The 21136-nt window shown below is 42.6% G+C and overlaps 1 protein-coding gene across 1 annotated transcript; it reads left to right on the top strand.

Annotated features, from left to right (window-relative positions):
- The first annotated feature begins 1655 nt into the window (after positions 1 to 1655).
- On the top strand, positions 1656 to 21136 carry UNC93A (unc-93 homolog A). The gene is made up of 8 exons (XM_075497381.1): positions 1656 to 1742; positions 4150 to 4331; positions 5114 to 5343; positions 8441 to 8566; positions 11445 to 11662; positions 12808 to 12943; positions 15088 to 15219; positions 20871 to 21136. Exons 1-8 carry the CDS (start codon positions 1656 to 1658, stop codon positions 21134 to 21136), a joined length of 1377 nt encoding a protein of 458 aa, XP_075353496.1.

The raw sequence follows: 21136 nt of genomic DNA, 5'->3' as shown, positions 1-21136 counted from the left end.
CGAGCATGTTATCACCAGGTGTAAATTTCTTCTGAAATTTCTTCACCTGAAAATTGCAAGGGTCCATCAACCTAAAAAGATTGGAAAAAGTACCACCAGTTTGGTTTCTAAGCCTTGTAGAGGATTACAACCACTGCAAAACAAGGGTAGCATTGTGACCTAATTGAAAGTGTTTGCATGCTGAGTATAGTAGTCTGTAAAATAAAAAGCCAGTATTTCACTATCTAGACTTGCAATATAGAAGTACCATTAACAATAGAGAATTAAAAGATTATGTTTTCTGCATTATTTCATTCAAGAAGATTATAAGACAAAAGAAGAAAATGAAAAGGCACATACTGGAATTTTCTCCAAAGTAGAAACTAGCTGTGACCTCTTTAAGGTATTAAATGAATTAATTCATTAAAGCTTCCTCCCCTCACCCTCGAACGTCCCTTTGGGAAGCAAAATTGTGCCATCTAGTGGGATTTAGACCAAGTCTTAGCTGTGCATTCCCACCAGTCACTACAGACACCCTGCAGACCACCTCCACGTGAATAAGTTTATGTTATAGCGTGGACCTTTTTGGATTCCACTTTGCCCCCAAGTTCAAATCCCTCCTCTGCTACAGCTGCAGGAAGGGTCTGCAGACAGTCTGTTCGCCCTGCCAGGCTTAGGGGCAGAGGGGACTTTGTGTGCTCAGAAGGGGAGCGTTCAAAAGCTCAGTCAGGACTTGCAGGATGACTAGTGTGTCACGAACAAACAGGCAATGCCACTTCCCAAGGGCAGGCTCTGAACACAGGGGAAAGCAGGGGCAAACACGGCAGGGTTGGCTGGCTAGGGGGAGGCTTTCCACCCCTTGAGCCAGGCAGCACTGGCAAGGTAAGACACATCCCACGAAGGCTGGTTCTTTCCAGGGGCTGGAGGAAGGGAGGGGAAGTTGCTTTTTCATTTATCTGCTAAATCCGTATTTCTTCTTGGCTTCTGAGTTGATGGGAAAGATGGGGAAAAATGATTTTCATGAGTATGATTTGGTAAGTTTGAAACACCAAAGCCACTGTGTTCACCACGGATGAAGACTCCCCCGCTTGCCAAGCAGCCAGCAACCTTGGCTTGCTACGCTGCACAGCTATGGACCTGCTGTATGCAGACAACGCTGTAATACAAACAATCTCATTTCCTAGTACTGTTTTGTAACCTTAGTTAAGCAACAGGCCCAATATAGATTTCAGTACAAACTTTTAATCTTTGCCCTTTATGGATTAGTGTATCTTTATATCAGATAGGCATTTCACTGTTTGCAGTTTTTTTTCTTCTGTGCTAGTGATAGGAGAGAGCCATATAATGTACAACTGCAATACTAAAATCAATCCAAGTGTTGCAAGCGACTTGCATACCTATCTAATAAAACCTGATAGATGTCCTTTGGGAGTGCTCATTAGTGCCTCAGCCACAACAGGTGAATGCGTAACAACTCTGTAAGGAGTTTTCAGTTTCAGAAAAAGTAAAGTTCACTGGCCAATCCTCAAATAATTAACAACTCTTTCCTCTACAAATGCAGTGAGAAGTGACGTTTTCCAACAAAACATAAGCTGTTTTTCTCCAACTCAAAGCATCCTGTGGAATAATTGGATCAGCTTTGTGCTCCGGCAGACCTTTGTCTTGTATGAATCAACATGGAAAGGAATCTTAAGAATGTTTTGGTCATTTCTTTCGGATTTTTACTTCTCTTCACTGCTTATGGAGGACTCCAGAGTCTACAGGTAAGTGGAGCATCTCCCACTGGTTGGCAAGACAGCTGGCCTGGAAGGGCATCAGGCCAGCTGGTTGTGTGAAACCCGCCAGTCTTTGCACGGTTTCTGTGAAGAAGGCATGCACAATATTTTTTTGAGGTGGGTTAGGACATCAACTTGGTGCAGGTTAGTATCCCTCACCCAGATCCATAGCATTTATTAAATATTTTATTCTAGTGCTTCTCAAATAGTTTGAACACTTGTGTCAGACAAGTATTCTTTAGGTCCACAAAAGCTGTTTAAATGAAAACTAAATTTCTCTGAGATTTTTCTCAAAATAATATATTGCAAAATGGAAAAAAAATTCCATTTCTGGAAAGAGTTTGTTTGGAAGATTTCTACATTGCTATAATTTCATTATTGTAATACAGCAATGTACAATAATAAAAATGTATGCCCAAACCATTAAATAATTTAAGTATAAAATAATACAATAATTCCTGGCATCATGATATAACATAACAATAAAAAATATTATTTTAAACGAAAGGCAGCTGTGGCTTGTATTGGCATTAACATCTTAAAACACAGTAGCAGAGATGGGTTTGTAGAATGACTTGAACACTCAGGATACCATCAGAGCTGGCTTGTTTAGCATAGCCAAAATAAAAGACTGAGGGTTACTGCTGCTGTCTATGAATACTTCAGAGTAGACAAACACAAGGAGGAACTTCTCGGACTAGAAGACTCTGCTGGTCTAATGACAAATAAATGGATATAAGTCATCCATGAGCAACTTTAGGCAGGATATTAAAAGATGACCCTGATCAATTGGGTCAGATTTTCCCACCGGTGTGGGAATCTGTATACTTTCAAGGTGAGGCTTGATATATAACGTGAGGCACTTGTTTGCAATAACAAGGGCTTGACCTCATTTCAGGAAGATGTCCCTGCTAGCTCTGTACATCTCTCTCTTCTCCTCTCCTTGAGCAGTTTCTGTTCATGGACAGTGTCAAATTCTGAGTTCAGGAAAGTTCTGCAAAAACAGTCCTGAAAATGGATGGAGATGTTATGAGCTGGGCAGACAAACGAAGTGGGGGAAGATAAACCCAAGAAGCCGCGAGTCAGCCTCACCACCTGAAACAGTACCTGCTCGGGTTAAGTGCTGGAACATAAAGGTTCCCCTAACGCCGCAGGAGGGAGTGGTGCTGATTCATGAAGTAGCCCTCTTCTCTCTCCATTTTGTCTTGATGGTTAAAGAGGACCTGCTGAGACACAATCAGAAGTAGGTTATTCTATTGTATTGTAGCCTGCAGGACAAGCATTAAAAATTTGCATCATTTATTTCAATATTCCCTCCCCCCAGAAAAAAACCCAAACCAGTAACAGTTAAGTTAATCGTATGTTTTTGGAGGCGTGGCTCCTAATTTTTGCAAGCTGTAGCTTGCAAAACCAGGCATGCGGTGTTTCAGAAATAGGACCTCAGTGATCAGGAAGCCTCTTTGCCTTTTTACAAAACAACCATTCCGATTCTCAAATACGTTGACGCTGCTTGACAGAGAAGCTCCTCACCTCACTGTCCTGATGCCTGCCTCTCACCAAGGGTGCCGCGCAGCTGCCACCACGGTCCTGTACGGCCGGATCATGCAGCCACTGCATGCTTGGAAGTGTGCAGTGCAGCTACCAGCCGCCTCGCTCTCCTCCAGCGCTCTCCAGTGCTACCCCACCAGCATCCATTCCCCCTTCCAAAATGGTACTGGATCGCCTCAGCTTTTAATGAAAACAAACAGGAAAATGTTAATATGCAGCATCTTGATCTTTTCACTACAACTTTCACAGAGTCAAGACAAGAGGAGAACTATTGTGAGCATAAAAATATAAAACCTAGTTAGATCAGTAAAATGTTACTCCTCGCTTGTGAAAATGTGGGTGAATCAATTACTTCCAACTACAAAGGGCTGCTGTGAGCATATTAGGATATTAGGACCTTGGCCTCTGAAGAATTTAGAAATTATCAGACCTGTAGTTTAAAGCAAAGAATCTTCCACTGTTGCTAAGTCAGCCCTTGCAATGCAGATCTGAGGATATTCCTGCCTGAGACAAAAAGGGAAGGCCAAGAAAAGAGGTTATCCTTCATTCAGCTTTCTTTCAAAGACAAACTAACTCAAACAAGTTACATTAAATAATCTAAAGTCTGACCTACCAAAGCTTTGAATGTGGGCAATCGTCACCTGGTTCTGTATCATACTTTCATAAATGGGCTATCATTGTGAGGAAAACCATACATCCATAATCAGGCTGCTTTGGGGAAAGGAGACAGTAATACCCAGTCCCAGCTTCCATGTCTCTCTGTTTCTGCCTGAAGCCACTCTCTGTACACCGTAGTAATAGATGCCTGTGATAAAATTCGTCTCAACCACTGGTTTTGTCCATGCAGAGCAGTCTCCACTCAGAAGAAGGCCTGGGCGTTGCTTCCCTAAGTGTTCTCTATGCCACGCTCATCTTATCATCCATGTTCCTCCCTCCAATCCTCATCAAGAAGCTGGGCTGCAAGTGGACCATCGCAGGCTCTATGTGCTGCTACATCGCATTCTCCTTAGGGAACTTCTACGCTAGCTGGTACATTTTAAATACTTTAACCCTGTCTATTGTGTTTGAACAAAATCAGTAAGGGTAAAGTTCTTTCTTCTTTTATTCTCAATTCCTACTCTACTTCTGTGTTGCGGATTTGCAAGTTGGATGCAAAAGAAACAGGGATAAATAAATCCAGTAGCAGGTGAAGTAGAGAGGTGAAAATGTGAAAATGTGCAAAAAGCTAGAATGAATGCATCCATCCACCCACCTGAAGCTGCTTCTCTACCTCATGTGTGTAGCAGAGATTTCCTTCAGAAAAAAAAAATAATCAGAAGTTTCATTTAAAATCCAAATGACTTTTAGGACTGTTTTTGAAGAGATTGGTAAGGGAAGGCTGTCTTCCAACCAGTGGCTCTGGGAGCAGAGAATGACAGGAGAAGGCCAGCTCCTGCCTTGGCCTTTCAGAGATGGATGAACAATTTACCTCTGCTCTCCAGTGACAGGGGATGCAACTCTGCAGAGGAAAGTTGTTGTGATCCATCTTCTGAAGCACAGGTGCAATTTCATTCTCAGTTACAAGAGGATGGGGCACATGAGCACAGATGTAGCCTGCCTAGCCCAGACCTAGCCCCTGGACACAGCTGGGAGTGCTTGCACATCCTAAACTTTGTAAGACTGGCCCTTTCTTGGTTCCACGTAGTGGATATATTGAATCACACAAAGGATAAATCTGTTTCTTTGATGTCTATTTTTGCCTCTGGATCTTTGGGCAAATGATTATTATGCTAATGGATGATAACTATGCTAAATAAAGTGTTCTTTGGCAGGTACACCCTAATCCCTACCTCTGTGATCCTGGGCTTAGGAGGAGCACCACTCTGGTCTGCCAAATGCACTTACCTCACCATTGCTGGCAATTCATACGCTGAGAAAGCAGGAAAAAATGGGAAAGACGTTATCAACCAATACTTTGGGGTCTTCTTTCTGATATTTCAGTCCTCTGGCATCTGGGGAAATCTGATCTCATCCTTGATATTTAGCCAAGCTTCCAACAAAGGTAAAAGATATTTTAATATCTTGGCGCTTCTCTCTATAAACATCAGCTAGTTCTAGATAGTTCTAAGGTAGATTTCTGTAGCTGAGCTAGTGACTCTCAATTGCCTTCATAGTCAGTGGAAACAGGCACTTCAGATGTGACTTAGCTCATCTGAAGGTAGGTGTCTGAAATAGATGGGCTAAATTGCTCTCTGGAAGTGTCTATTTTATATCAACTCTTCATCAGCTATAAAGAGAGTTCAGACAACTAGCTCAAAAATAGATGTCGACTGAATTCCTTTTGAATTCCACCCCTGTGTTGTAAAGCATAGATGGGCTGCTGGCAGTGACAGTCTTTCACATCTGACTTCTATTTAAAGTGGATTAAAACAAAAGGCAAAACACTGAAGCAGCCTTTTCGCAAAGCTTGTAGTATTGGATTAATTTGCTGTTAAACATTCATGGTTAGTCAAGCTGATGCTGGTGCTTGCTGAAAATGAGTGTGTTACAGAATTGTCAAGAAGAAACAGAAGTAGCTGTTGGCAGGCGTCTGCATGCCAGGGCTCCTCTGCTGCATTTCAGGCTCAGACAGGAGATGCCGATGTAGCTTGAAGAAATCACTCAGTGGTGCTGCCCTCATTTCCCATGCTGGTAATTGGTGTAAGCTTTGAAAGGGCAGTTGTGAAGATAAATTAATACTTGGACGCCACCTCAGAGATTCAAAGTGCTACAGTGTATTATCATTGCAGTCTCCCATGCATTCCCTATCCTGTCAAAGTCAGAACAGGATGGACATTAAAAGAGCTTTCCATATACACTGCTACTATGAATATCGAGAAGTTACTTCTCTTCCCAGGCTCAGTTAAACAGTATGTCCTCTGGAGGGTATTCAAAAAGGTATTCGGTTAAACCTAAATGTCAGGGAGCTGGCATCAGGTTTTAATCTTTGAATCCTTGGGTTTATGGCACAGTAGCTGTCACAAGGTGTGATACATATGGAGAATCATGCTTCCGTTAAACTCAAGCAACTATAGATGAAACACCGTCAAAGCAGAATGCTAAAGGACTGTATCAAGTGCAACTGAGCCCTGCTGACCTGATCGCTGAGCCACACGATGTCTCAGGAGGGAATGGCCGTCCTGGTTTCATTTGCAGGGCAGAGGCTCTGGTGCAGCTGTGGGGTCTGCACAGACTGCAACTGCTTTACTCTCCTCTGCCTCAGCCTCACAGCACACATCATGTTAAGTGATGTTAATAAGAGGATTAAAATATTCTTTTTCTATCTTGTAAATCCTCTCCTAGTTTTACATCTGAGGATGTTCCTCTAATTTCTAATGAAACTCTAACTTTTACTTATTTTTTATCAGTTACATTGGATTTCAGGAAATGCTGTGCTCCTGGGAGGTGTGCTATGAACAGCTCTCAAAGCCAAAGGCCTTGCATATCTTCACAACAGTGATGAGCAGTCATACTATAAGCTTCCCACCCGTGCCTTCTCCGTGAGACTCAGCTTTACTCTAGAGGGAGCTTCTTGCAGGGGGGTAAAGGTCTCCAGGCACCCACTTCTTTTCCTCTCCTCTGACAGTGTGGCAAAGATATCCACCCGTATTGTTCATATACGTAAGATGTATAATTTCACTGAGCAGTCAGAAAGATACAGGATGTATCTGCAGAATCAAAATGCATAAAATTCAGACATGTACGTATACTTGACATATTGCCTGCATCACTGCATCCAGACACAGCAAGGCAAGCTACAGCATGAGGTAATACTGCAACAGAAGACAGTAATCAATGTAAATTATAAAAGTCATCCTTTCTCACTCATCAATATTGCAGCCTTATTTCCAGAGCAACGGAGCAAACCCTGCCTTGGAGTTTCCATATCACTAATTGCATGTGTATCTTCATCTTCAGATGATGCATGAACAGATAAAAAACTTGTTTTACACACTTCCATACTTTACTAGTGTGACTCACCTTTTGCATATGGTAATTTTGCTGAGGGTCTCTTTCAAAACTGTGTAGCAGTAGCCACTGGCTACAATAAGGTAATGATTTTCTTTATGTTATTAAGTTTTATCTGATGTTGAACCTAAATTTGTTTATGAAGCTAGTTAAACAGCTGACTCACATTGCAGCAGCTTTGATTGGAAGCAATGGCAAAAAACACACTAAAAGTAGTTACACAATAACCCTAATTGAAAAATGACAGATCAAGCCCTGTTTAAGGAATCAGCCAAGGTACACTGCATTGCCTTTTATTATGCTTGGAGCAGTGACAAATTCTGCAGTGAAAGCATTGAAAGAAATAATTATATGGTTTTTTGATCATCCTTCCCCACTACACAGCTTATTCAGGCTCACACTTTGGGTTAGTATTTTTTCTTTACAGAAAGGGTACTGGCGGAAGCGGGCACGGTGTCGTGGTGACACACGGTGTGTGAGTACACGCATGTGTGTGGCTTTGACACGTGCCCAGCACGACACTGACAGGATTGAACAAAGCGAAGGTCTTACTCCAAACCCTGCCAAACTGTTCGAGTTTCAAGTATGTTCTCAAAGAGTAATAAAGCCAGTAATAAAATAATAAAGCCAGGAAAAGCTGATTTTTTGGAGGACTGCATTAGTGGATAATTGTAATTTGAATTTATAAAACACAAAGATGTCTCGATGTGGTTTCTGTTCCTATAACATATACAGAAATTACCAGGAGAGGGATAGTGTGCTCTGGCTGTAAGAACTGAGGTCCATCAGTTCAGTGGTGGTGTAAACTGAGGGACCTGACTTGTGGGGTGTGATGATTAAGAGGTACAGATACACACTGGAACTTCAAATACTGCAAACTGAGCTTGGATTCAGATTCCAGCCTCTGGCTTTAGTCCATGTCTCCATGTAACCATCAATTCAGTGTTCTGTCTTGAGCAACTGTTTCTGTTAAACCAAATTTTTGTGAGTTAAACTGGGATTCTGAAGTTAAACATCTCTAATCAGGAAGGATTTGAAACCAGGACCAGTCACCGAGTGCTGGATTCCCTTCTCTTTATATCCTTACATATAGAGTGCACTCATCTGATCTCTTCCCTGTCCTGCCTTTCTTTTGGTTCTTACTGACTTAGTGGAAATCTCAGAAGAAAACCTGGCATGCTGCGGAGCATATGACTGCATGACTGATGCCACTAACACCACTGGGTCAGCAGAACCCTCCAACACCTTAATCTACACTCTGCTAGGGATCTACACTGGTAAGTGAGCCACACAATCTTTAATGTAAATATCACTGATGGGGAACCTACTACTTGTGAAACCTAGCATGACTTTGCAGATTAAATTTCGAACTTCCTCCCTCAATCCAATTTGCTAAAAGGAAATAAGATATGTGAGAGCTGTAAACAACTCCTTCCTAAACAGTTTCAAATGCTTTGTGCCAGTGCCATATCATTTTTGTCTAAAACAACAAGACATTCTTTACACTTTTCACCTGGAATAAAGCTGAAGCCCAGCACAGTGACCCCACTGTTTCACCCAAAGTCAGTGTTGCTCTACAGACTAGAATCAAAAGTATGCTCACATTGCAATTAGAGGATTGCAGCACCTTATCCAGTTATGCATGAGACAGTTTTAAATTCACTACCTTCAGGATCAGCAATAGTGAACTAGTTACTGATGGCATTGGGCAGATTTATCTATGCATGCCGAGGTCCGAGATGCTAAGGGCAGCCCAGCTAGTGGTACTTGAACTCACCAACTTCTAGTCATGTGGGCATGCCTGTCAGAACTGGCTGGTGTCCTACCACGGGTAAAATAGCTTTAGCACAAGAACTGCACTGTAATTAGAGGTGGACCTGAACCACGGCTCCCAGAACATGCAATCATTTGGGGGGGGGGTTGGATCCTTGCTGAGATTTTATGACTTCAGTCAATTCTCAGCTGTGATGCTTGAATTATAATACCTTAGTGTGAAAGGCAAAGATAAAGAGAAGCACCAGGTGAATTGGCATGTCTCCCATTTAGTAACTACAGCTGCTGTAGACCTTCCTTGCATAAGGCTAGAAAGGAATCAAAGACAGGGAAGGCTGATGCCATCAAAAATCAGAAAGACAAAAATAGATATGCAAAGATTCATTCAGTGAGGAAAGTTCAAAAAGTATCCGGCTCAAAGCAAGTTCTTTTCTGGATAAAGAGGAAGTATCTGGCAAGGCAATATGTCACCTTAGCTCTGTTAAAATATCTTTGCAGTCTCTGCACATAGATAGATGTACTCTCTGTGCTGAGACAAATGCATGGGATTTGTCATACGCTCAGAGAGTATGTGATCTGGTCAGAGCAAGCCCTCACCAGACAAGTGCATCGCAGCAAACCCTCCCTCCTTCCCCAACCTCCATTCCTAATTGGTGAGAAAATGCAAAGAATATTCCCCCACTTCCCTTCCAGAGTCTGCTGGAGCTGATGCCTTTCTGCTAAAGGCAGGTTTGGCTCACAAGTTTAAATTTAAATTTGATGACTAACATATACAGCACTCCCTTAGGCTTTGCTCATGCAAAATGAATGCAACCCTGCTGTCTACTGACCCCGCATCAGGAGGGTTTCATTTTTCTTTTAAGCTCTTAATAAAAGATATGTCTTTTCCTACCTCGAGGGAAACCAAATAGCTAAATATTTCATTCACAGACATTTTTTCAATGTCTCCTCTATTTGGTTGCTGAATACATATTTTACCCAGCTTGGGTGGAGACAATAATGGATAAGTATTTTGTTGTTTCGTTTTCTCAGGGACTGTGGATGTTTCTATTTATGTTCATACCAACCACTATTAAGCCATGCAGTTACTTATCTCCTATAATTGCTCTTGATTCATTTGACATATTTGTTAGAATATTTGTCCTGTAAATGTGGATGTCCTGCTCTCGCCCATATAAGTCCTGCAATCAGCCCATAAGCACTAATAAACACCCTGGCAGAACGGGCAATGACTTACATCATGAAGGATTACAGTTCAGCCACAGTGGAGAACCAGGACACTGGACAACACAATTTCATTCTAGGAGACATGGATGAGAAATAATAAGCAATAAAAAAATGATGGCAATTTACTGTAAATCAGCTAATATTTTTGGACATTAAAAGTTCACAGAAAAGAGCATGCCCATACACAGTAACATAGGAACACGTTAAACAGGCAATGTGGATGGGAAGAAGTGCCTGGTTCTCCTCTTACTCTGAACTCCACTCGTTTCCATGGATGGATTTCTAGTCAGCATAAGTAAGAGATGAAACATAATCATGCCTTGCACCCGTAACGAGGCAATCAGTTGTGAATCTGTGGCTGCTTCATGTATATTATGAGCCACAGTTATCTTCCTGATAATATGAAAAAAATTATATTGATTCACTCCACAAGCAACAAACCTAGACTGACACATACATGATCATCTTCTGATTAACTACCCCATGTATTCTTTCATATGCTGCTTCTGCTAGGAAATTACAGGTTCAAAGCTGTAACTTCCATCTTTTTCAAGTCACCCAGAGTTGCTCACTATCATGTTTAAAATAGCACATATTCCATACTCAAAGCACAGCTCCAAGCTGACCAAAAAAAAAAAAAAAAGCAACATATACTGGGATCCAAGACAGCAGTTCTACTTCTAGCCCTTTATTTTTCTTTCCATGCATTTGAAGGAAGATCCCCCCTAGCCATGAAAACCTTGGCACTGGAAGTGAATATTCCTCTCTCATGTTGATTTAAAGTCTCTTGATAGCTCCCGAGGGAGCTGTTTCTGGCCAGCTCCCCGTCCCCGCGACCCCTGGCTTGCCCTGGAAGGGTGAGCAATCACCCTCTGCAGCCGTGCAGCTGGCCGGGCGGCTGTCACAACAGGCCAGTCACAGCTAAGCTGAGGGGATTTGCGAGGTCCGCAGCTGTATGCAGAAGATGTGAATGCAGATCAGGCCTTCTTGTTTACACAGAAATGGCCTTTACACTGCAGCGGAATCAGAGGCATCTGCCAAAACATCCCACAGAGAGCTAAGCACTAAGTCAGAACAATAACGGCAGCAAGCGACTTCCCATCATTCTTCCAGCATTCCCCATTTCTTCATGAACTTTTTGTTTTGTTTTTGCAGCTAGTGGTGTGCTAGCTGTGTTGCTGATTGTTATATTTCTGGACCAGATCAAATCTGACCAAGCAGAGACTGAGAAAGAAATACTAGAGACACCATCCTTTTGGTCTACGTTCCTAGCAACTTTCCAGCATCTTAAAGATAAAAGACAGTGTCTTCTAATCCCTCTGACAATGTACAGTGGGTTTGAACAGGGATTTCTTTCTGGTGACTACACAAAGGTGTGAATGACAATGAAAATCTATTTCTGTCTGATTGGTTTTTGTGCCTTTGTGTCTTACTATTGCATCTGATCTATATTTACTTGTTAAATGAGGATGTTTTCTGTGCCAATATGTGGTTTGCTAAATTACTGCTTACTTCTACTTGAATGAACTCTGAGTGACATCTTCAAACAGGAGAGGCCAGCAGTAAATATGTCCCTTGGAACAGCCTTAAAAAGAACGCTGTAGAGAGCTTAACTCACCAGTGGAGGCCACAGCAGAGAGCTACAGGTTCAAACTCTTCAGCTTGTTGTAAATAACAAACTGGGAGAAAAGCCAGAAGTCTGCAAAGCTTTTATATCTTCCTTCCTTCTGGTTTCCCTAGAGTTTGTATAAGTGCAAGTCAGCACACTTACCACATATTTTATTTTGAGAACCTTTACGGTAAGAGGGCAAACCCTCAACATGGCTGGCTGAAAGCGCTCACCAGTCACTAGTGCAACAGGTCCAAACCCTGACAGACTGAAATGATCAAAACTACCTCTGCTCCTGCAGTTCCTCTACAAACCTAGACTGGCAGCAGGTGTGTTCTCCAGACATTCGTTGAGAAAGCCTCCGAAGAAAGGGGACAAACTTCCTGAGCTGCTTATTTGACACTTAAGCTTTCAAACCTTGCACATAAGCAGATGGAAGAGTGCACTTGCTGCTGTGTTTGAATGGATTGAAAGGGGCAGTCACTCCATGGCCATCTCCATTGGGTGTACACTCTTATAGGTGAGGTCCTCTTCGTTTCTTGGAAGCTGCTCTATAATGACCATAGTGGCGACTGTCAATTTTCATCTCTTGGGCTAAGGGAAGGGAAGGAAATTCCTAATGCCACTTCCAGGAGTTTTATTTGCATAGTGAGCAGTGCTTTGGTTTCTTCTCCTGCTTGTTACTGCTCTGTTTGCATGGCATCAGTCTGATGGGGAACTGGGTTAGGAATATCATTGCTGAAGGCCAACTATGTCAATATGCCAGGGACTTGTCAGCAAACTCTGTAGCTGCGCTCCTTTGATCTCATCCACGCTGGCTATTTACCAAATACTCAGGCTAAGACCCTTGAACCTTAGCTGCGTATTTTCACTGAAGAAGAAGTGTCACCACTGTCTCTTCTCTTCCAGACGTATGTGACCTGTGCCCTGGGGATACATTACGTTGGTTATGTGATGATCTGCTTTTCAGCTGTAAATTCCCTCTGCTCTCTGCTCTTTGGAAAGATCTCTCAGTTCACGGGTAGAAAACTTCTATTTGCATTAGGTATGTAAAGGTCACTTGAAGGACTGATCACCTCACGTAATATATCAAATCCAGTGCTCCCCCCTTTGCATGCACTACAAAGGGAGAGCTCGCTGTCAGCTATCAATTAAAACCAAAGTCAATCTGGAGGCAAACTTCATTCATGAGAAGAGAGGCAGCACAGTTAACCACTGCATTGAGGTCATTGCCTTACATCACTTTGCTGGTGGTGTAGTTCACCCTGCTTTTGAGGGTGCTGTCTACTCAGAAAGTGCCCTACAGCTTTGATGTTTCACAGCTCTAATGCAACCGGTGTTAAACGATCTTGCAACACAGATGTTGAGGCCTACACTATACCTGAGAAGGATTTCTCCATTGGGGTGAAACCTCCTCACCTTTATGGAGTGAAAGCAACTGCGAACCTCGTGAGATACGCTGTTGATTTGAGTGTCAGGGGATGGTGAACTTGGAATTTAAGCAATCAGCCTAGGAATTTCAGGAAAATTTTTGAAGGTTGGCCTGGTGTCCTTTTCACTACTTGCTCTATAGGGAGAAAAATAAAATAAAGAGTCATATGTCAGTGTGTCAGGCTAGAATAACTTGAGGGCCTCTGTATGGGTCAGTAATTTTCAGGTTGGCATGAGAAGAGTTTTGTATATTTTGTATATTTAAGAACATCTTCCTCTCCACTGTTCCAATGAGTAACAGAGTAACAGAGTAAAACAAGAAATATTTCATTTGTGTCCCCGTATCCACTAAGGTATTCATACTGAAGTGTACTGATACCTTACTTCCACCACACAGCAACCTGTATTATTAGAAACTTCACTGACTGAGTCAATGTGCATCTAGACAACCTAGGCATTTTCTCCACAGAGAATATTAAACCTGGGCAAGGAAGAAGAAATTTAGAGTCCTTTATGCTACAGTCACTAGTTCAGAGATTCTTCTGTACATGCCTGTCCTAGGTGTATGTCTCACTCTATGAAACTCATTTTCTATTTAAAAAAAATCCCAGATAATAATAATAAAAAACCCCTATAGTGTTAGTAATGCAAGACCTCTGAACCTCTCAGTCCTGTTTAATGGTCTTTGTACTCAGCCTGCAAAGGTGTTCCTGTGGGGGGAGGAATCAGTGACTCATTTGCATTCTGCTTTTAAAAAGAAAGACAAAAAGTCACCAGGCCCTCTAGATATCCTTAACTGTCTCCTCTGGCCCTGAAAGGAAACCTATGTTTAAGGACTAGGTAAGTGTCATGGTTTCACCCAGCAGGCAGCTAAACACCACACAGTCATTCGCTCACTCCCCCCCAGTGGGATAGGGGAGAGAATTGGAAAAAAGGTAAAACTCGTGGGTTGAGATAAAGCCAATTTAATAGGACAGAAAAAGGAAGAGAAAATAATAATAATTATAAAAGACTATACAAAACAATTGATGTACAATGCAATTGCTCACCACCCCCTGACTGATGCCCAACCAGTTCCCAGGCAGCGGCCGTGCTCCCCCGTCCAGCTCCCCCCAGTTTTTTGTTCAGCATGACGCCATATGGTATGGAATGTCCCTTTGCCCAGTTTGGGTCAGCTGTCCTGGCTGTGTCCCCTCCCAGCTTCTTGTGCACCTCTAGCCTTCTCGCTGGGCAGTATGGGAAGCTGAAAAGTCCTTGACTAGTGCAAGCACTGCTCAGCAACAACTAAAACATCAGCGTGTTATCACATTATTCTCATACTAAAATCCAAAACACAGCACTGTACCAGCTACTAGGAGGAAAATTAACTCTATCCCAGCCAAAACCAGGACAGTAAGGAGAGCAGAAGCGTGCTTCCTCCCCCTTCCCACATGCCTCACACAGTGACTGCAAGTATTTCAGCAGCCCCTTCTCTTACTCAGTGGCAGTTCTTGTCCTTTGGGCTAACAGCTGTAGCAGCGCCAAGGATCTCTCAGCTCAGGAGACTGCTCAGAATTATTAATTGAAGCCTGCCAAAGGACTGCATTGTCTTGTATTTCATGTGGTATCACCTCAGTCAGCGCAAATCTCAATGAACCAGAAAGATTTTAAGATTGCCTTGTGCTCTAGTTGGGTGAAGAATTTGAAAGTGTTATCTACCACGATCTGTCTGGTTTGTAATAGCATTTATATTTCTCTTCTTTCTTTCTAAATCAACAGCCACAGTTACAAACACCGCCTGTATAATAGCACTACTGCTGTGGAAACCTCATCCTAAGCAGCTTGCTGTGTTTTTTGTATTCCCTGCTCTTTGGGGGCTATCTGATGCCATTTGGCAGACACAAACTAATGGTAAGTCCCGGTGACAATGAAATTAATTCTCTTGAGATATAAAAATCTGCATGTTTGTATTTATAAAACAACACGTGCATAAAAATGATAATGGGTTTAAGACAGCATCTAAAAGAAATATGTTAGCTCATTAGAAAATAGAAGAAATAAGAACAAGTTGGGAATAAGAAAGTAAAATACTCATTAAACAATTTTTTCCAAGATGAAAAGAGAAGAACACTGCAGAAGATGATAATGGATATTCAGAATACATGTTCTGGAGTAGTATAAGTATTTCAAAGAAAATTAGAAAACTCAGAAGAATGATACATTTAGTCTGTCTTTTGCAATAAAGGAGAGCACTCTGGATAAAAAATCAACTCAAAGCTCAGCAATAAAAGAAGCAGCAATTTGGCTGTTAGGAGTTATTAGAAAAAAATTGAAGGAGAAAACCACAGAGAGCAACATTATGCAACCCAGTAAATCCATGCAGTTCTGATTTGCTCCATTTCAAAAATCATAATCAAATGTGATAAGGCATAAGAAGGCAATAAAAAGGAGCAGAGTCATGGGAGACTTCCACTTGAAGGAAGACTAACAAACTAGAACACTTTAGCCTTGATAAATGATAAGTAAGGAAAGCAGTCAGTAAGATCATGAAAGTATGGAGAAGGTGATTAGAATTCACTGTTTCTCTTAATAACAGAACCAGTGGCACCAAGTAAGTTACCAGGCTGCAGGCTTTATAGAAATCAAAAGAAATGCTTTTTTCACACAATGCATAATCAAAACATGGAATTCATTGCCAAAAATGTAAATGTTTTTAAGCTGGAATTACCTCACTTTGGGGGAAAATGTTCTTGGGGGCTTTTCAAGCCTGGTGGTCCAGACAAAATCTCCAACTCAGAAAGCCCCTATGTCTTTGATTGCCAGAGTCAGGAGGCCATCGGGGGGGAAAGATCAATGTATACTTGCTTCATTTCTTACACTCTTATCCTAAGAGTCCGTTACTGGAAGTATACCATTGGGCTTCTTATCTGATGCATTATGGTTGGTTTTATAATCTTTTATGTTCTACTGCTGTGTGATACAGTGCAATTATTATGTACTGACAGTTCAGATAATGAGCTGATACAAACCAACTTCCGTAAGGGATTATTTAAATTTATCTCTCAATCAAAACTAGAGGAAGTTCTCTTATAGAGACTAAAGACAGACTCTAAAGTGCTCGAGAGGGCAAGAAAGAGCTATAGTCTGTGATGACTTGAAATAAAGTCTGCTAATCACTGCCAGTCACACTCTTTTTAAATCAATGCCATAGCCGGTGTCAGTAAGACAGTTGCATGCTCCCCCACCTGCTCCCATATTTTGCCTCTTATTTCATGAATATTGTTTTTCTCTATCTCAAATTCATATTTGGCAGATGCCATAGGAATATGCATGTGACAGAACTAGCTCATCTGGGCCCACATCAGGTTATGTGTCTTGGCCCCCCTCCCTCTGGTCCCTCTGGTTGCTTCAGTAGCTTAGATGATTTCGCCCACTAGATAAATTACCATGTTCCTCCTCAAGAGCCAAAGGGAAACCACCACAGTTCTCTGTCTGGCACTAACAGCGATCTCCTTTCCAGCACGTGTAGAGTCCCCCGTCTACACACAAGGAAGCGACCAGCCAGACTTCTCTGCCCCTCCAGCAGCTCCAGCTCATATCCCTTAGAGGAGAGCTAGTACATACGTCAAGCAACACCCTCTCATCTTCTCTCATCCCAACCCACAGCCTTGTGTGCCTTTGGTACAATTTTAAATCAGTGCTCTCACTATTCAGGTTCATGGAAGGACAACATCAGTGAGGATTTACTCTCACTGAAGTAAAGCTGTTCATTCACTTCCTGCTTCTTCAGCCACAGTCTTCCTGACTGTTCATCAGGCTCCTTCCCAACACTCTGGAGAGCCATATCTTAGTCTCCCACTGGGATAAAGGACCTGCCCTTTATCCTGCTTCTTTCTTTTCCAGAAAGCCTTGCCCTCAGACACTTGGCTTCTTTCAGAATCACAGAGGGTTGAGGTTGGAAGGGACCTTCCAACCTCAAAGTGTTAGGTTTATGGTTGGACTCGATGATCTTAAAGGTCTTTTCCAACCTATATGATTCTGTGATTCTGTGATTCTGTGACCTCTGGAGGTCACCTAGTTCAACCCCCCTGCTCAAGCAGGGCCACCCAAAGCCAGTTACCCAGGACCATGTCCAAACAGCTTTTGAATATCTCCAGGGAGGGAGACTCCACACCCCCCCGGGCAACCTGTGCCAGTGTTCAGTCACCTGGACAGTAAAAAAAGTGTTTCCTGATGTTCAGAGGGAACCTCCTGTATTTCAGTTTGTGCCACTCACCCCTTGTCCTGTCACTGGACACCACAGAAAAGACCCTGGCTCCATCCGCTTCAGGCATTTATATATAGTTGAGATGTCTTTTGAGAAAGACATCTCAGTAAGGTCCCTGCATGCTTGATGAAGAGGCACCTGGTGCCCTCGTTAGGAAAAGGGATAAGTAAAGAGGACCTAAGTGTCAGAGAAGGAGGCTGGGAACTGGCTGCAGTTCCCAACCCCCAGATGAGGCATAGACGGTGGACAAAGTTTTGTGCTTACTTGATGGCAAGTGAGCTCTGCAGTGCTGTGACAAGACTGACCTCTATTCCAGCACTGTAACAGGTCACCTCCATTTCCAGATTCCTGCAGGATACTTGTGAAAATTTCACATTTGTGCTAGCTGGGAAAAAACCAAATGTTCCTTGTGCTTGCACAGTATCTTTTTTTGTCTGTACCTTCTTCAGCTGTTCCATAGCTCCCAGTTATAAAATCATACAGAGTTTGCTTTGTCACATTGTCACACTGAAACATCGAGTGATGACATGAAACCTTAACAGAGAGGTGCAGCAACATTACTCCATAATGCTGCAACCCAGAACAGGATCTTCAGTTTGACATGCCCATTTACGACTAAATCTCTTCTCCCCTTCACCAGTTTTATACAGACATACATCACATGAGAAAATCCCAGCTCCAAAGGCTATGAGGTGAGATAAGATCTCTAAAACACCATTGGGGACCGAGGTCTGTGGTCCTTCCTTTGGCAAGCTCCCACGACTGCTGCTTGGGCCTCAGCAGATTAACCACTGAATAAATACAATGGCATTGTGCCGCATGCTTAAGGCATTTTATGGTAATTGAAGCTGGCTTACTTTGGCCTGCTGTGGATAGTTAGTACTGGAGTTCCCCCTAGAGGATACACAGACTCACAGTGGATAAGTCACTTCATCTTATAAGGGCTTCCTAAGGTGTTTGTGTATGTGTGTGGACACTCTCATTTACTTCCAGTGAAAGCTGCTTCATTTCAGAGTGTGTACTACCCTCTCGTATCTAATCTGAACACAGATGCTATTATTACCCCCCTGGCAATAACTGCACTTGGGGCATAACAATTGTGTAGCACAGAGCTATTGGGTAGACTACAGTAAAATAAAGTTCTTTCCAGGCTGACGTGCGTCTTTAGAAAAGATACAAATCAGTCTGGAAAGTTTATAAACCTGGACTCAAACGATTTCCAGCAGTTCTGTTATATACCTGTGCCTACTAGTACCAGGGGAAGGAGTGGGAAAACGGGCAGTGGCAAACAGGGAGGATAATTTCCATGAAGGGAGCTGCAAGAATTCAGAGCTAGCAGCCTCTCCACTCAGCCAGCCCGCCAGGTCCTGCTACAGCTTCAGCCAGGCAACTTGCGCCACGTTGCACTCGACGAGTGTTTGTGATAAGGACGAATGTTTGGGTTTGAGACAAAACCGCCATTGTGCTCCTATGTAACTGCTAGCTAATACTACATATGCATTCTGGAAACGAGAACTTTCCTGCCGAGTCAGCCCTTCCTATAGCTGAACCTTGGACTAGATCCCCACTCAATTCTCCCATTGTTTTGATCAAAAAGAAAGCTTCAAAATAGCAAGTGAAAACAGGTACCAGCTGAAAGCCAGAATCTTTACACATCAGAAACCTTCCTATATTAAACTTTCCTCACTAATCCGTTTTCAGAAGATAACACAGGGCATATCAGCACAGTTACATGAACAACTTGTACTTGTTCATTCATTAGGCAAAACTATGAAGGATTATCAAATAATTCACACTACGCTACACTCAGGCAGTTTAATGAACTAAGTACCTCTTGTGATGCACTTGTCCAGGTTTTCCATCATGTCTAAATTGAATCATTCAGTAAATGTCCTCTTATAGTCATCAGGAAGCAGTGCATTTTTACATACAGATGATGTCTCCCCCTTCTTAACAAAACTGAAGGGTTAGTTGAGCCTACCCAGACTTCTAGAGAACTTTGTACTCCTCTGTGCCTTTTGGCTGAATGTGCATATTTCAAACAGATGTGTTGTTGGATAGAGAAGCGGATGAGAAGCGTCAAGTCTCATGATATTTCTCCCCTTCCCTCCCTGCACACCACAGCTGAGTCAGTGGAAACGCCCGCCCATCACCACTGATGCTAGCTCAGCACCCAGAGGAAAGCAAGCTCTCTCCCCTTCCCTGTGTGCCCAACCAGTCTGACCTGGAGGCTGGGAAACCCTCGCTGACTCCCCATTGTGGGTGTGCAGCTGACTGAACTCAGTGGGAGCTTCCCAGTGAACACGACGGCATTAGGATGATCAGTTCAACTAAGTCTCTATGTCAAGCAAGTTTGCCAGTTGCTGCCCAGAGGTTCTGTATGCATCAAGGATATTCTTTTTGCCAACCCATCCAGAGGCTGAAAATTTCAAAACCTGGTTATCTCAGAGAGGCAAATCTCCTTTGCATATTAAATCTGAGCCCAGTTGTAGCGCTCTCCTCAACTTTCCGATTTAAGTGTTTTGGGTCAGTTTGTTTCTCTTAACTTGGCAAGTATGAATAGCACACGTTGCTACCATTGGCAACACTGTGCAAGCCTCACCTGGGGGCTCCCTAAGGCCAAGTACTTGTGAAAACAAGGGAGATGCATTTTACGTGAACAGTCTCTGCATGTTCTTAGGTGGGTGAAAGAAATGGTTTGAAGAACAGGTAGAGAGTGCATGCAGGGTCCATGCAGGTTCCCCACAAAAGTGGTGAAGGATGGCAGCAGGGAGGTCCCTATGGTTCTTTGATCCTTCCTACTCCAAGTTGAAGAGCAACTTGGTCCTTAAGGACCATGTCCCCAGACAAAATTGCCTGTTCTTTGAAAGCCTGTAAGGACTTGGTATAACCTTACCAATAGTTATATGTGGAGACTATACAGTGTCAAGGGCCACTCCTAGCCATCTCCTCCTTCTCCTTACTTGTCAGTGCAAGAACCTTCCCTTTTATGGCTGATAATTTGAAAAATAAACTTCCTGCCATCTCACTTCAATAGAACCCATCCTTTCTTCCTTCCTCCCATTTTCTTTCTCTTTTTCTCTCATATTCTCTATTTTGTCATTTTTCCACTGTTATTTCATTTATAACAATCCATGGGAGTGCAAAAATATTTTAAGACAAAGCTTGTATTTTCCTTTCTCTGACATTTATGAAGGAGGGTCTATCTTCCCCACTGTGGTCTATTTATTGCCTTTGCAGAAAATACATGGTTTCAGACTTAATCTTCACAAGTCATGTCTCTCCATCCTTCTAGGACTCTATGGCAATTTATTTGAGAAACACAAGGAGGCTGCCTTTGCCAATTACCGTCTCTGGGAATCATTTGGATTTGTCATTGCCTTTGGTTATAGCACCAAATTGCAAGTCTACATCAAACTGTACATTTTATTGTCTGTGCTTGTGTTGTCTATGGTGACGTATGGAGTGGTTGAATATCTCGAAGCTAAGAGCTCCCCTGGGACCCCTACTCCTACAAAGATGGAAAATGTAAGACCCCTCACCCAGGAAACACACATGTAA

This window comes from Mycteria americana, chromosome 3 (assembly GCF_035582795.1).
Source record: "Mycteria americana isolate JAX WOST 10 ecotype Jacksonville Zoo and Gardens chromosome 3, USCA_MyAme_1.0, whole genome shotgun sequence".
NCBI classification, from domain to species: domain Eukaryota; kingdom Metazoa; phylum Chordata; class Aves; order Ciconiiformes; family Ciconiidae; genus Mycteria; species Mycteria americana.
Note: the sequence above shows the minus strand (reverse complement) of the source record. Positions and strands in the feature narration are given on the sequence as shown.

Bases quoted from the DNA above. Each gene is read 5' to 3' on its own strand.
- UNC93A (XM_075497381.1), top strand. From the start codon at position 1,656: ATGGAAAGGAATCTTAAGAATGTTTTGGTCATTTCTTTCGGATTTTTA. The intron at 5,344-8,440 runs GTAAAAGATATT...TTACTGACTTAG, and splicing joins TAGCCAAGCTTCCAACAAAG to TGGAAATCTCAGAAGAAAAC. The intron at 12,944-15,087 runs GTATGTAAAGGT...CTAAATCAACAG, and splicing joins AAAACTTCTATTTGCATTAG to CCACAGTTACAAACACCGCC.